The following is a 14101-nucleotide window of genomic DNA, read 5'->3' on the forward strand; positions in this document are numbered from 1 at the left end:
TCAAGGATCTTAAAATCTCTTAAGTCTACTTTTATAATATGAAAAGGGGAGAGTGTATAGGCTGAAGCAAGCAAGGGAGGAAGGGTTTGAACTTGGTCTTAGCCAGGGTTCGCGATGAGGCCAGGAATTCCCTCTAGAAAAGCCAGGCACACTCTAGTGGGCATGCGAGTGGCATGTTCAGGGTCAAGAAACAGGCCACCTAATTGGGCAACCTTTGTGTAGGAAGGAGCCACAGAGCTATTATGGGAGATTGTTAAGAATCCCAAGAAATGATGCTGAGTAGTTTGGATTGGAAGAATATCAAAACACTCCGTTTATGGTAGGATGCTGAGCAGGCATCCAAAGTGTTGTGCTAAGGTTTGTGGAAGTTGGATTGGAATAGGGAGAGATGAAAGTGGGCATGTTTGACAACCCAGGAATGAGGCCTTATCCTATAGTCATGACACTGTCCGAAAAAAAAAAAAAAAATCAATAGTCTAAGAAATAGATGTTGAGAGATGAAATAAGGAATGATGAAAAGGCAATTCCAAAATGGGGAACCTGGAAAAATAGTGGTTTCACAGAGTTAAGTAGGGAAAGGTGGGAGATACTCAGCAATTTTTCAGTAAGCAATTAGTAGCCATCTATGTGTGCTGAAAGTACGTGATATATATAGTTGTCTCCTGCCTTTGAGAAGTTTATAATCCAGGAGACAAAACTTGTTCACTCACAAACAAGAGAACTAGGCAGTACAGGTCAAGAGCCAGAAGAATTCTGGGCATTGGAAGAGTGGTCCCTGGGTGACCCAAAAGCTGCATTCATCCATGTAGGAGCTGAGAGACTGGTGGTCACACAGCTATCACCACTCTCTCTCTAAACTCTAGCTCCAGTGCTAAGCTATGACTTCCTTTCCTGAGGTCCTTCAGCCTGACAAGAGTTGATATGGATTCACAGTTCTCAGTCTTTCCTTCTATGAAATGTACTATGCTGAGAGATGATAGTTGAGAAAGGCCTGGGCCCTTTTTTCATCACCTGCTGCCTTAGAAGGCTGATGTTGCTGCTGCTGCTACTACTATTACTAGGCTACGTTTTAGACCCTGCATCCTCCATTTCCTAAGAAATTCACTAGCTAAACACTGTTTACAGGGAATAGGATAAATCATTTGCTGTGGATTCCACTTCATGGTATCAGAGATGGAGGGTGAACTTCTAAGGTCTCTTCCAACTCATCTGGATTCTGTGAGGAAATAAAACTGGCCACTTACTTGAAATATGCCAACCTGAATCCAAATCCTAATCCAAGCAAGGCCTTTGTCAGTGAGATGCTTGACTCCAGGATCTATATTCTAGATCAGGTTCCTGCAGAACAAATCCAGCTTGTCACCTGTTTTTGTAGGTAAAGTTTTATTGGAACACAGCTTTACCTGTTCATTTACATATTGTCTAGGGCTGCTTTCAAGCTACAATAGCAGAGTGGAGTAGTTGTGATACAGACCATATGGCCTACAGAGCCTAAAACAGTTACTATCTGGCCCTTATAGAAAAAAGTTTGCCAATCCCTAGTCTAGATCTTTATCCTCCTCCTCCTCACCACTACCCCTTAATAAAACACATACACTCCACTGAAAAAAAGAAAAGACAGTGTAACTAACTCTTCCCTTCTCTGACAGGATAAGAGGATCATCGCCTTCCAGCTGTGGCTCTAGCCCATTGAATATCACAAGTACACCTCCCCCTGATACCTCCTCTCCAGGAGGCAAGAAGGTAAGGCTGATGACTCTGGCTAGAGAGCTTCTCGTCCAAGTTCTGAAATGTTGGGTGTAGGAGTGCAGCATTACAGTTGTGGTTGCTGTTGGATTCTTTATCCTCCTTGAAGTAAATGCATCTGTGTGAGGCTGGGTACAGTGCATACTAGTGGAAATATGGAGGCTTGCTGACATCCCCAGAGGATTTATTCCATGTGAGTGGAGGAAGGCAGAAAGAACATTCTAAGGACTGGGGACCTGTCAGTCCAATTCAGTGAGGGAACAATTCAGGAGTTCCCATGAGGGATGGATTAGTGGGTACCTCACATAAAAAAGCATCTCATTCTCTGACATTCTCTGATTAGTAGTGTCTAGGGCAGGCACTGGAAGCAGCAATATCACCAGCAGTGCTTTGGAAGTCAAGCCATGCTTTATGGCTTCAGAATACTTGGGGATCTGCTGCCTGGATATCCTGTGTGTGACAGCATTGGGCACAAGTAATGTATCAGTCATTAGCCCTCATGAAGAGAAGGCTAGAAGACTACACTATAAACAGGTTTAGAAGTCACTCATTGGTTTTCATCTTTACCAGAGAATTTACCAGCCTAGGCCCGTGTTAATCATAAATCATAAATCTATTTATAGTGCTGATGTCAATATAGGTTAGGACAGCCCAAGGGCCAGCATTTTGGAAATTAAGTCTTCTTACCCCTATCTCCCAAAACATATACATACAGAGAGAGTATTAGGAATGTACTCCCACAGCACAAACTATATCAAAAGCAAGGCAGAGATTTTCAAACTGGGCTCCTTGGAGGCTCAGGTTACCAAGAGCTGTGGTGCTACTAGGTGGGATAGGTGCAGCGGTAGTTGGTAATGAGAGAGGGTAAGGGCAGACTCTTGCTTCTACCAGGGCAGCTTTACTTCTGTTTTATATATGAATCTTCTGCAAAAATTTCTATTTGAAAAAGGGTTTTGCTCCCTTCCATCCCCCCAAAATAAGGTTGAAAATCAACAAATTAATGAGTAAGAGCATGGTCAAAGCAAAATAGTCCTGAGATTGAAGCCTGGCTTTGCCATGTGCTAGTAATGTGACCTTGTACAATTTTCAAGTCCTAGTTTTATGATGAGGTTAATATTGGTTAGGACAGCCAGCATCTTTGCACATGAAATCCTATTATGAGATAATATGAGGGCTCTTCAAAAAGTTTGTGGAAAAATGTAATTAAAAGATAATATGAATCCTCCCATGAACTTTTTGTGAAGACTTCTCATATATGTGAAAGTGCTTGGTCCTTGGTAATGACTCAGAAAATTATCACTGATAGATGAAATCTGGGCTTCGTATCCCCATCCATTGCTTGCTGGCTACGCTCTAAGCTCTGTTGTTATACCCCTATATCCTTCCACCATACTCAATCCACCATCTCCTTAGGGTGGTCTTCCCATCTCAGCTTCTCAATTCAACTTTTAGGTACTTGACTTCCTGGTAATGACATGGATTCTACTACTCGGTTTTGAAAGGTTATCACTTCAGTATATGCTTAAATATTACTCAGAGAACTTCCATATACATTCTCTCATCTTATCCTCACAACTTTATAGATGATAAAATCCAGGCTCCCCAGCGTTTGTTAATAAGCATGGCCCAAACTACAATCCAGGTCTCATGACATTCCGATTCTGTTCACATCAACAAATGCAAAAAATCTAAAGCTATGCTCTACATCATAAAGCCTCAAGTATTTTGAGGCATTTATGAAAATTTTTTCCTTTTCTTTGGGCTTATAAAAATGGTTCTGGGTAATGACTTTAAATAAAAAGAAATGGAATGAAGAAAAAGTGGGTCTGGGAGGAGAAATTTTGAATGTATTCTCTCATGAGATGAGTCCTCAGCAGCAGGAAATGGTGTACCAGACTGACAAGAGTAAAGGTGGCCCCATGCTCCCAACCCTTCCCAATCACTTTCAAATGTGGCAGGTCCAAAAATGAACCACTTAGCCTGTAGTTGTTTCAGTCAGGATCAAGTTGAAAAGGGAGGTAGTGAGCCTCCATAGGTTCTAGGATAATATGGACATCCAGAGGCACTAAGGCAAGTTCAAATAAAGCAGCTGTTGTACAAATGTCATCTGTGATCTTCGGGGGCCCAAGACCCTTTCAAGAGTCTGCAAGGTCAACGCTATTTTCATAATAATGCTAAAACATTTTATTTTTCCTACTGCATTAATATGTGCGCTGGTAGTGCAAAAGCAATGCTGGGTGATAGTGCTGGTGCTTTTGCAAAATCAGAGCTGTGGCACCAAACTGTACTAGTAGTCATTGCTTTTGTCACCACCACACATTCGTAATTTTAAAAATAAATAAATAACTTAAAAGCCAGTTTCATTTAAGAATATCCTTACTGAAGCAATAAAAATTATTACTTTTGTAAAATCCGTGGGTACACATCTTTTTAATACTCTGTGTAACAAAATGAGAAGTATACATAAAGTGCTTGTGCTGCAAACCGATGGTTGTCTCAAGAACAAGCGCTTGTGCAGTTGTTTATGTTGTGAGCTGAACTAGCTGCTTTTTCCATAGGACACCATTTCTACTATAGCAAACTATGGTTATTAACACTTGGATATTCGGTATACATTTTCTTGAAAATGAATGAAATAAGCCTGTCTCTTCAGGGAAAACAACTGACAGTTATTTGTTGTCATTGACAAAATTTGAGCTTTCATGCAAAAATTGGAATTTTTAGAAAACTTGTATCTGTTACATTGAGCTTGACAGCTTCCCAAAACTTAAAAGATATTTCTGATGAAATAGGTGGTATTAACAATGATGATGTTTTGATGATGCATAATGAAGTATATCAATGTTTGGAAGATCTGCCTTACTCAGTATACCAATTTTCTAAATGACCAATGCAAGATATTTCAAAATCACTCAAGGGTAAAAGATCCATCGTAAGTGCCAATGGATTTTAATTCATTAATATGGTTTCAGATTCCACTTTGCAACTAACCTTTAAGAAACTTCCACTTGTCAAGTTTTGATGTAATATCAAAGAAAAATACTACAATTATTTGAAAAGGCTACTAAAATATGCCTCCCTTTTCCGACTACATATCTGTGGGAGGTTGGACTTCCTTCATATACTCAATCAAACAACATATCTAAACAGGCTGAATGGAGAAGCAGATATGAGAATCCTGTTGAAATCTATTCAGCCAGCTATTAGATTTGCAAAAATGTAAAAGGATGACACTCTTTTCACTTTTTCACTGACTTTTTGTTGTTGCTGTTTTGGAAAATAGTTATTTTTCATTAAATGTTTATAGTAAATATAGCCTACATAAAAAAAAGTTCTCTGGAGTCCTCAATAACTTTTTAAGAGTGTAAAGGGGTCCCTAGACCAAAAAGTTGAACTGTGGAGATAAAGTTATAATGCTACCTATGGTAAGCCTGAAATCCCTGGTTCTCCTGAAATCCAGCAGCTCCCAAACTGCTTCCTTACCTACATATCAAAATACTTCTCAAAGGATGCTCCTCTGTGAGACTCAGCCAGGGGAAGGAAGCTTGAGGTCAGGGGAAGGTGGAGAGGCACAGATTTTGAGACAAATTTAGAATACTGCTATTGAGGAGTAGTAATCATGCTCCTCAGCAGCCTATTTTCAAGAACTTAAGCCACAGGTTACTGAAGCTGGCACCTGTAGTATACCTAGTGATGACAGATTTACTTCTAGTGTTTTTTGTTCATTTGTGACTTCTTAGAGTTGTCTCTTCACAGCTTATTAACAACCCAATTTATTTCTTCTTCAGCACCATCTGTTGCTATAAGATATTTTACTCCCTTATAGGGGAAATGCTCAGCTAGGCTCATTGAAGTTTAGGCCTTGGCCTTAAAGAAATATGTGAGCAGCATGATCCCAGGGAGTTGAATGTTCTAGGGATTTTATTCAACCTTTAAGTTGACTGTATGGACTGAATCAAATGAGAAAAGAATAGTTTGGGGGAGAGGTTTTTTCTTGCTATGACCACTCCTAATAGTTCCTTGTATGAAATCATCCAATAGGAAACTGAAGCCATTTGAAGTGCCCCACCTCTTTCTTTTTCCAACATGCTTCATTTTCTTGGTGACACTGCACATAACTAATTGAAAATTCCATTTAAGAGTGGAAATTTTCACACTTTTCTCCTTTTGTTTATAGATTTTAAATGGAGGGACTCCAGACATTCCTTCCAGTGGCCTACTACCAGGGCAGGCTCAGGAGAACCCAGGTTATCCATATTCTGACAGTTCTTCTATTCTTGGTAAGTGGCATTATTATTCATTCCCCCTGCAGCGAGCTTGCAAAACATCTGGCATAAAATTGGTTTTAAGAACTGAATTGTATAAAACAATTTGACAAGAACAAAGTAAAAGTTAAAAACTTGTCTTTGCTTCAAAGATGACTTCAATGTTTGGGTTTTGGTGATGAGAGATTTACTTCTAGTATTTTATTTATTTACTTACTTACTTACTTATAAGTTTGTCCCTGGAACTCAAGAGGAGGCTAGAGCAGCCTAGACATAGGCAGTCTTTTCAGAGGGAGAGCCAGTGAAGGTTCACAGATAAAGCCTAGAAGGGTGATCAGTAAGCATTCAGAGAGCACCAAATGTCATTAAATGATGAGCGTTTGCTTCTCCCATCCCATCTATCTTTTTTTTACTCGTCTTTCTAGATCTTTCTTTCCTAACTTCTCCCTTCCTATTTTCCTTTCTTTCTATAACTTCTTCCTCTTAACTGGTTATATCGGATTAGGATGAGGTCAACTCAAATACTTTTATCATTTATTGAATTTTATTGCACTTTGTTCTTATTTCTAAAAAGTTGGTTCTTTCCTCTGAAAAACAGCAACATAAAAAAAAATTAATTATGGCAGTGCAGCTCAAAAAGCAGTCTTTGTCAGCCTGCTATTAAATATCACTTTATTAAAAGTGTGCTTAGGAACTGCTTACTAAATCTAAATAAGCTTTTGTATTTTTTATCAGTGATCAATCTTTATCTCCTTCCACAGGTGAGAATCCCCACATAGGCATAGACATGATAGACAACGACCAAGGATCAAGTAGTCCCAGTAATGATGAAGCAGCAATGGCTGTCATCATGAGCCTCCTGGAAGCAGATGCTGGGCTAGGTGGTCCTGTTGACTTTAGCGACTTGCCATGGCCGCTGTAAACACTAAATGTTGCTTTGGCAACAGCTACAGAATCAAAGTGCATTACTGGTGGAGTTTTACAGTCTGTGAAGCTTACTGGATAAGGAGAGAATAGCTTTTATGTATGGACTTCATAAAAGCCATCTCAGAGCCATTGATACAAGTCAATCTTACTATGTGTAACTTCAGACAAAGTGGAACTAAGCCTGCTCCAGTGTTTCCTCATCATTGATTATTGGGCTAGCTGTGAATAGCTTGCATTAACTGTATATTTTGGATTCTGTTTGTGTTGAATTTTTTAATCATTGTGCACAGAAGCATCATTGGTAGCTTTTATATGCAAATGGTCATTTCAGATGTATGGTGTTTTTACACTACAAAGAAGTCCCCCATGTGGATATTTCTTATATTAATTGTATCATAAAGCCGTTTATTCTTCCTTGTAAGAATCCTTTACTATAAATATGGGTTAAAGTATAATGTATTAGACAGTTAAATATTTTTAATAAATGTTTCCCTTGTTCTATAAATAGTGTTCCCATTTCATCTAATTAGGGGAAAAAAAAAATCCTACATTCTGTTATAGGTCTGGTATTGCCGGTTTCTACAGTGGGTATGTTAGGATGATCCATGCCAAAAACATTTGCAGTGCCTTTCTGGCCTTCACAACAATTCTGGGACTTGCATAATTTCCCCAGGCAGTTAGCTTAGCTGTATTATTAAAACAGTTTCCAAATTGTTGCAATTTTAATTTGTGACAACAAAGATGTTATTGCTTACACACAAATTTCAAATCCTCTGAAATGATAAATTCAAGAGTAGATGTAACAAACTGGCTTCTCTACCGCCCCCTATCTACTACTTCTTGCAGTTGTCTGGCTTCAAACATGAAGTGACTCCAGACCCAAACCACCTAAATATTTCTCATTCCTTTTTGAATTGGGCCACAGAATATTTAAAATAGCATTTGCATGAATAATTTGCTAAGCATAGCAGCACAGTATAATGGAAAAAGCACTGAACGAGTGTCAGAAACTGTTTCTGAAACTTAGGGTTACTATGTGACTTAGGAAAGTTATTTCACCCTTCACATCAGGTTGAACTAGAAAATAATACCCTCTTTTCAGCTCTAATATTGTTTTGAATTTATAGTATATGGGGGGGGGTCTTCAAAAAGTTCATGGAAACATATTATCTTTTAATTCCATTTTTCCATGAACTTTTTGAAGTACCCTTGTATTTTATAATTAGTAGGGAATTTAAGTGCCACATCACACATATACCAAATTAGACTTCCTTAAGCTATCTGATTTCTAGTTAGTTCAACAAGACAGGAAATCTGCTATTATGTCTGGGACTAAAAATCTGGTCAAGGTGGTTATAAAGTTGGTCAGAAACATTAAAACAATGGAATTTTATTTTGATGAAAAACTCGAGTTTACAATCATTTAGTAAATGAAGAGCAAACACTTCATTTTCCTATCTCATAACTCTTAAGAAAAAAAGCATTAGTAAATAAATATCTGTGAACAGATTAAGGGTAAGGCAGACTGGATAATAAACCACCTCTGATGTTCACACTCCCTGCATATGACTCACTCTAAAAGGGTGAAAACGGCACTGGAGATAACTGAACTGGTAAAATATGGGCACTGAATTTCATCCTAATCATTCAAATAAGCCCCAAAAGATAAATACTCATTTTTTGCTCATTATGGGTGGCAAACTATACACATTTTACTGAAGGAATACTGTGATAGAAGCACTTATTTAAGTGCATCACAACCATAAAATGGCTTGAACAATTCCATTTAACCACCATTTATAAAGTGCAACTATATAACATTCTGCATTTTATCTGGGGTGTGAAAAATATCAATGTAGACTGAAAAGTACCCCAGCTGCCAATTTCCACCTCTTCTGAAAAGACCTAGATGTATGAAAAAGAACTGTCCCCCATACAAAGAACCAATTTCACAAACCTAACAGTAAACAAATACATTTATATAACTGGAACCTCAGGATGCTAGAGTTGTACTCATTTAAAAAACCATTCAGCTACCTTTGGTCTTTAAAAAAGCCTACACTGCAATATCCTAAACATTGTTATGTGCATCTCACAATGAAGAAGAGTGGCCTTGCAGTGCAGAATGAGGAAAGTACAACATCACTGTGAGGAGTAGCATGCTATGGTTTCAAGGAACATTAGCATCACAGCATTGGATTCTGTGCATCAGGATCGAGGTCATTGTTGCCAGAAGGGGGATGGATAGGGAGAATATCCAACTCATCCACTTGTGGAGTTGGGTGCATAACTACCAGCTGATCCTGGGGAATGTCTGCGGCAGCTGCAGCAAGGTTGGTGATAGATTTACTCTTTACGCACTGGAAGTCCACATGCCGACTCTTTCCTTCTTCCTTCTCCCAGGACATTCGAATAAAGGGTCTTTGGACATAGTTGTAAATCACTTCTGGGCGGCCCCCAGGCCTTTTCTTTACTTTTTCTTTGTAGGTAGGATAACCTGGAGGAAAGAAAGATTTTTTAAAACTAAGGATACACACATACACAATATTTCTTGCCCAATTTTGCCTTAGAGGGCTTTTCTACTACAGATCCTGAACAAATGGAAACTGAAACAAAGAAGGGAAACCAATATTCCATCTACCTAATCATCAGCCCAACAGACAGAATCTAAAGTCCTACTGATTTAATTCACAAAACCTTCCATCATCCTTTCAGCTCCTCAATACACCAACCACCAGAAAAACAGTCTTAAAGTGGCTGTATGGAGGGGATGGGTCCCCAATACAATGGTATATAATCTGGAGCAGATATTGGGCTCTAGGTGTGTATCCTCAATATTACTTAACTGTTCTCTTTAGAGGATTATCTGGCGTAAAGTCCTGCAATTTACTGCCACATTAGCCTTCTAGTTTCTTATATTGCTCCGGGTTTTTTCCTTCCATTTTATGAAATGACAAAGCTGTACAGCCGGTTCTAGATACCTCTGCACTTAGATCAGCAAGGCCAACATTTTAGCCTCCTATATCATTTTAACATTACTAGTCCCAACAAGCAAGGAGTTAATTTCGATTCACATTTCCAAAGCAGCTTTCCCTGATTAATTATACCTTCTTCCTTTGGATTACAGCCACTGAAGAGTAACAACTACTAAGGGTAACTCTAGATTTTCAATTATCAGTAAGGCACTTTCTGCAAAGATATACTGTCCTTAGAAACTATTGTAAGTCCCTTCCCTACTTTCTACTAGCAAGAATTACTAGTTTGGACCATGTGCCAGGCAGTACTGTAAATATTTCAGGCCTGTGGGTTACAGTTTCTATTGAAAGTACTCAACTCTGCCACTATAAAGTGAAATCAGCCACAGAGAATATGTAAATGAATGTGCAGGTTTATGTTCCAATAAAACTTTAAAAAAATAAATAAAACATGAAATGGGCTGGATTTGGCCCATGGGTCAAAGTTAAATCATAGTTAGAATCAGAAGAAAAATAGAAAGGCTTCACGTAGTAGGGGTTCCATTAATAATTACTGCATAAGAGAATGTATGTAGATATAACTTGGCAGCTAATATGTTTAACTGTGTGTGGAGTGTGTATGTGGTGGGCATGAGGGAGGCGCGGCAGGTGAGCAAGGCTAAAAACCTTCTGAAGACCTTCTGTAGAATGTCTTCTTCATTTTACACTTCCAGTCAGTTATCATTTGAAGGGTAGCACCAGAGGTCAGAAAGTTCACCATCTCTATTTCCTTGTCCTTGATCCCTCATGGACTATTAGAAAGTCTTTAAAATTCCCATCTCATCATATTTCATTTGTCCTCCATACAGAATTACCAGTCTAGTCAAATGTAATTACATTATATCCTTGCTCAAAAACTATCAATGGTTACCTCATGCTTAAAGAGGAAGGTCTGTACTCAGCATAATATGCAAGGCTTTTTTACAGCTTGGTTCCAACCTACTTAATCTCATCTACTATCATGCTATATTCCCTCTAAACCTAGAGCTCTCAAATATGCTGGCCACATTAAGCTTTTCACTTTTCCCTAAATATGCTTTGGTGCTTTTACACATATTGTTCTGCTCCCTGTTCCCTCTCCGCTCACTCATCCCTACAGCTCCAACCTCTTTTCTCCCTGACAAAAACATTAAGACTCCCCACAATTTCAGTCATTCACTTCTTATGCTACATAGCACTCCCAGTATAACAACACTTACAGCACTAAATTGTACTTACCTTTTTGCATGTCTGACTCACTTAAATAGTGAGTTTCTATACGGCAAATCCAGCATCTTTATCTAGTATCCCTGGTGCCTAGCACAGTGCCTGATAAGTTGCAGATACCAACCAAATATTTGACAAAGAACGAATAAACTACCAGGTATACCAGTTACAAGTGATAAACTCTTCCTGGATATCCACCTTACTGAGGAGAACACTTTTTCCTTTAAAAATAAAGTCTGTCCCTGGTTTCCAGATTTACCAGCCTATTCATTCAACAAGTAATTGTTTAGCAGCTACTGCATCAAAGAACTGTAATATCAGGTGCTGCCTAGGTGTTTGTGGTTTATTGGGGATAATGAAATTGTTCATAAAGTCCAAGAACATTTCAAACAGCAAATGTATGCACATAAGGAAAAGTGTTAAGGATATGGTGGAGATATAAAGAATTTAGAAGAGGGATGAGATCCAATGGGCTAAAACAGAAAATGCTTCTTGAAGGCCTTCCTTGTGCTGGATCTTAATGGATGAGTAAGACTGGGATAGGCAGAAACAAGTGGAGAGCAATACAGGCAAAGAGAATATCATTTTAAGGAGAGAATGGCATAAGGTAAGCTACAGAGGCAAGAACATACAAGATGTGTTTAGGAGATCCTGAGACATGTGTGGTTGGAACAGAGGGTCTGTATTGGGAAACAGTGGAAGGTAACGTTAGAAGATAGATTTGGGTCATCTGGGGGAGAACTTGGAACAAATTATATTCTTCATTAAACAAAGAAAATCTCAGGTTTTTTTCAAGCTCAGTTTGTTAAAATCTTGCAGAGAACAAAATTTTGCACACAGGTCCAAAATGACAGAATTGGGAAATCAGGGATTTTGTACAAAGCTGAGCCTTCAGTGACAAGAGCCAGTCCTTCCATTGTCTTGCCATTCATGCTCAAGATGCAGAGGGTAGAATAATTCATAATCACATCGAATTAAAGACTTCATTATTCAGTCATGAATTTCCTGTATTCTATGGTAACCATAATTCAACAATATTATTTCAGGGTTTTTTTTCTTTAAACTTCAGACTCTGTTCTAAGTCTCAGTCAAGTACTCTTGACAGAAGAGAGCTTTCCACTGACTTCAGGACAAGGTTCCTAATGATGGGAGTAAAACCATATCTAATATGGTCTGCTAGATGGAACAGAAAACCCCTGCAGTCCTAAACTGCCTTTAAAACCCAACCCTATGAGGCTGACAGATGTTGCTCCACTAAGGGATAGGTGAAACCAACAAAACCCAAAACCCCAAAGAAGTGCCTTTCAGTGGAATTGTAGTAGGGAGAGTGATTTAGGCAGGAGGTATTTGTGCTTTCCCACCCTACTCCCACCCTGGACACTTTTTTGTTTAACACCACCCATCAAACCAAAAATCCTGCTTGTAATTAAGTAGAATAGGCTTTACACAGACCTGACTATAGCAATATCTGAATATGAATATGGTACCACAGAACTAAGAGTATTTTTTTTTAATCCAGCCTTATATTCCTTCTCACACATCCAAGTTCTATCCTGTCCTCCCTATGTTCCTTATACACCAACCCAATCTAGCTCCCATGAAAGTCAGTACTCTAATAATAAGAATTCTTTTGAGGGAGTTGGGATTGGGAGGGCAGGGGCAAAGAAATCGGTAGGTGGACAGATTGAGATGGGGGGAATAACAAAATGGCTAACTTGGAAATCTGAATATTTTTTTGTCCCCCCAAAATCTCAACCCTACTCCTGGGATTGAGGCTATTCTACTTACTTTTTCAAGAGGAAAAAAGTATAGACTTGGGAAAATATGTCTGTTGGTCTACACATTAGTTGGGAAAAGAAAAGAATGCTTCAGCATTTAGAAGCAGTTATTGAAAGAAGGAAAAGTAGAAGAGTTTGGTTAGTTACTACTGTCCTATCAAAGTCAAGCCCAATTTATACAAGCTTGTAGTACACAGGCAAATAATGTTGCATATTGCCTCTTTTAAAAAGTTTCCACTTAATACAGTATTTCAAGCCACTCACAAAATCTGAAATCACAGTGACCTGGATTCAAATCCTGGCTCGGCTATTTACTCCAATGAAACTTTAATAAGTTATTTAACCTCTTGAGCTTCAGTTTCTCTTAAAAATAGAGATAATGTTGGGTAACCAAAAAGCCTCATTTAATAGATGAAAGCTATACTTTGCAAAAAAAATACCAGCTAATAAATGTAAAAGGAATGACAGAATTAGGAAACAGTCATTTTGTAATCCTAATGAAAGTACTGATTCAGGCAAGAATTATCAACTAGTATTTAAAACCTTAAGGTAAGGGTTAATGGAGAGCTGAACATTCTTATGGTACCAAAATAATATCATACAAAGGAACAGCTAATCTTCTAAAGGAGGGGCCAGGCTGTCACCCACTTAATCAATACAGAGGATTTAAATTAAGCCTTTAAATCTAACTTACAGTTTATAGGAATATAGAAGAGAGAGAAATTAACTGAAGGACACCACAAGGAAGTAATAAGGCAAATCCAGACCCTTCATAAGGCAGTATCATAAATAAGGAACTATGCTAGATTGAGAGATTTGACATAACAAGCAGTCAGTTATAAGGTGTAGTCCTGAACTGAATCCTGGTTTAGAGAGACCAGCTATAAAGGACATTTTTGGGGACCACTGGGAAATTTTAATGTGGATTGATACTAAGGAATTATTCTTTTTTTTTTTTCTTTTCAGTGAAATACTTCTTGTCAGTACAAAATTATTCTTCGTTTTGTTAGGTGTAATAAAATATTTTTAGAGAAGAATATTAAAATATTCAGAAATGGAACATCATGATACATAGATTATAATATTTTAAATGGGGTTAAGAGCAATTAGTACTTATTACTAGATCCTTATGATTCTATGAAAATTCATTTAAGAGTTTAGCTCA

At 38.2% G+C, this 14101-nt stretch overlaps 2 protein-coding genes across 16 annotated transcripts in view; one reads left to right on the forward strand and one right to left on the reverse strand.

Moving 5' to 3' along the window:
• Positions 1-7396, forward strand: part of BMAL1 (basic helix-loop-helix ARNT like 1) — a 101124-nt gene extending 93728 nt beyond the window's left edge. For all 8 annotated transcript variants that reach the window (XM_063095567.1, XM_063095568.1, XM_063095566.1 and 5 more), the window contains 3 exons: positions 1650-1743; positions 5924-6026; positions 6773-7396. In XM_063095567.1, coding sequence (XP_062951637.1) covers positions 1650-1743; positions 5924-6026; positions 6773-6933 — 358 coding nt within the window. In that variant the 3' untranslated portion in view covers positions 6934-7396. The remainder of the gene's footprint in view (positions 1-1649; positions 1744-5923; positions 6027-6772) is intronic.
• Positions 7397-8396: 1000 nt separating this feature from the next.
• The window catches only part of BTBD10 (BTB domain containing 10), an 85413-nt gene continuing 79708 nt past the window's right edge, over positions 8397-14101 (reverse strand). For 7 of the 8 annotated variants that reach the window (XM_063093754.1, XM_063093750.1, XM_063093755.1 and 4 more), the window contains one exon: positions 8397-9435. In XM_063093754.1, the coding sequence (XP_062949824.1) occupies positions 9125-9435 (311 nt within the window). In that variant the 3' untranslated portion in view covers positions 8397-9124. The remainder of the gene's footprint in view (positions 9436-14101) is intronic. The other variant, XM_063093756.1, reaches the window with a different exon arrangement.

This window comes from Cynocephalus volans, chromosome 4 (assembly GCF_027409185.1).
Source record: "Cynocephalus volans isolate mCynVol1 chromosome 4, mCynVol1.pri, whole genome shotgun sequence".
NCBI classification, from domain to species: domain Eukaryota; kingdom Metazoa; phylum Chordata; class Mammalia; order Dermoptera; family Cynocephalidae; genus Cynocephalus; species Cynocephalus volans.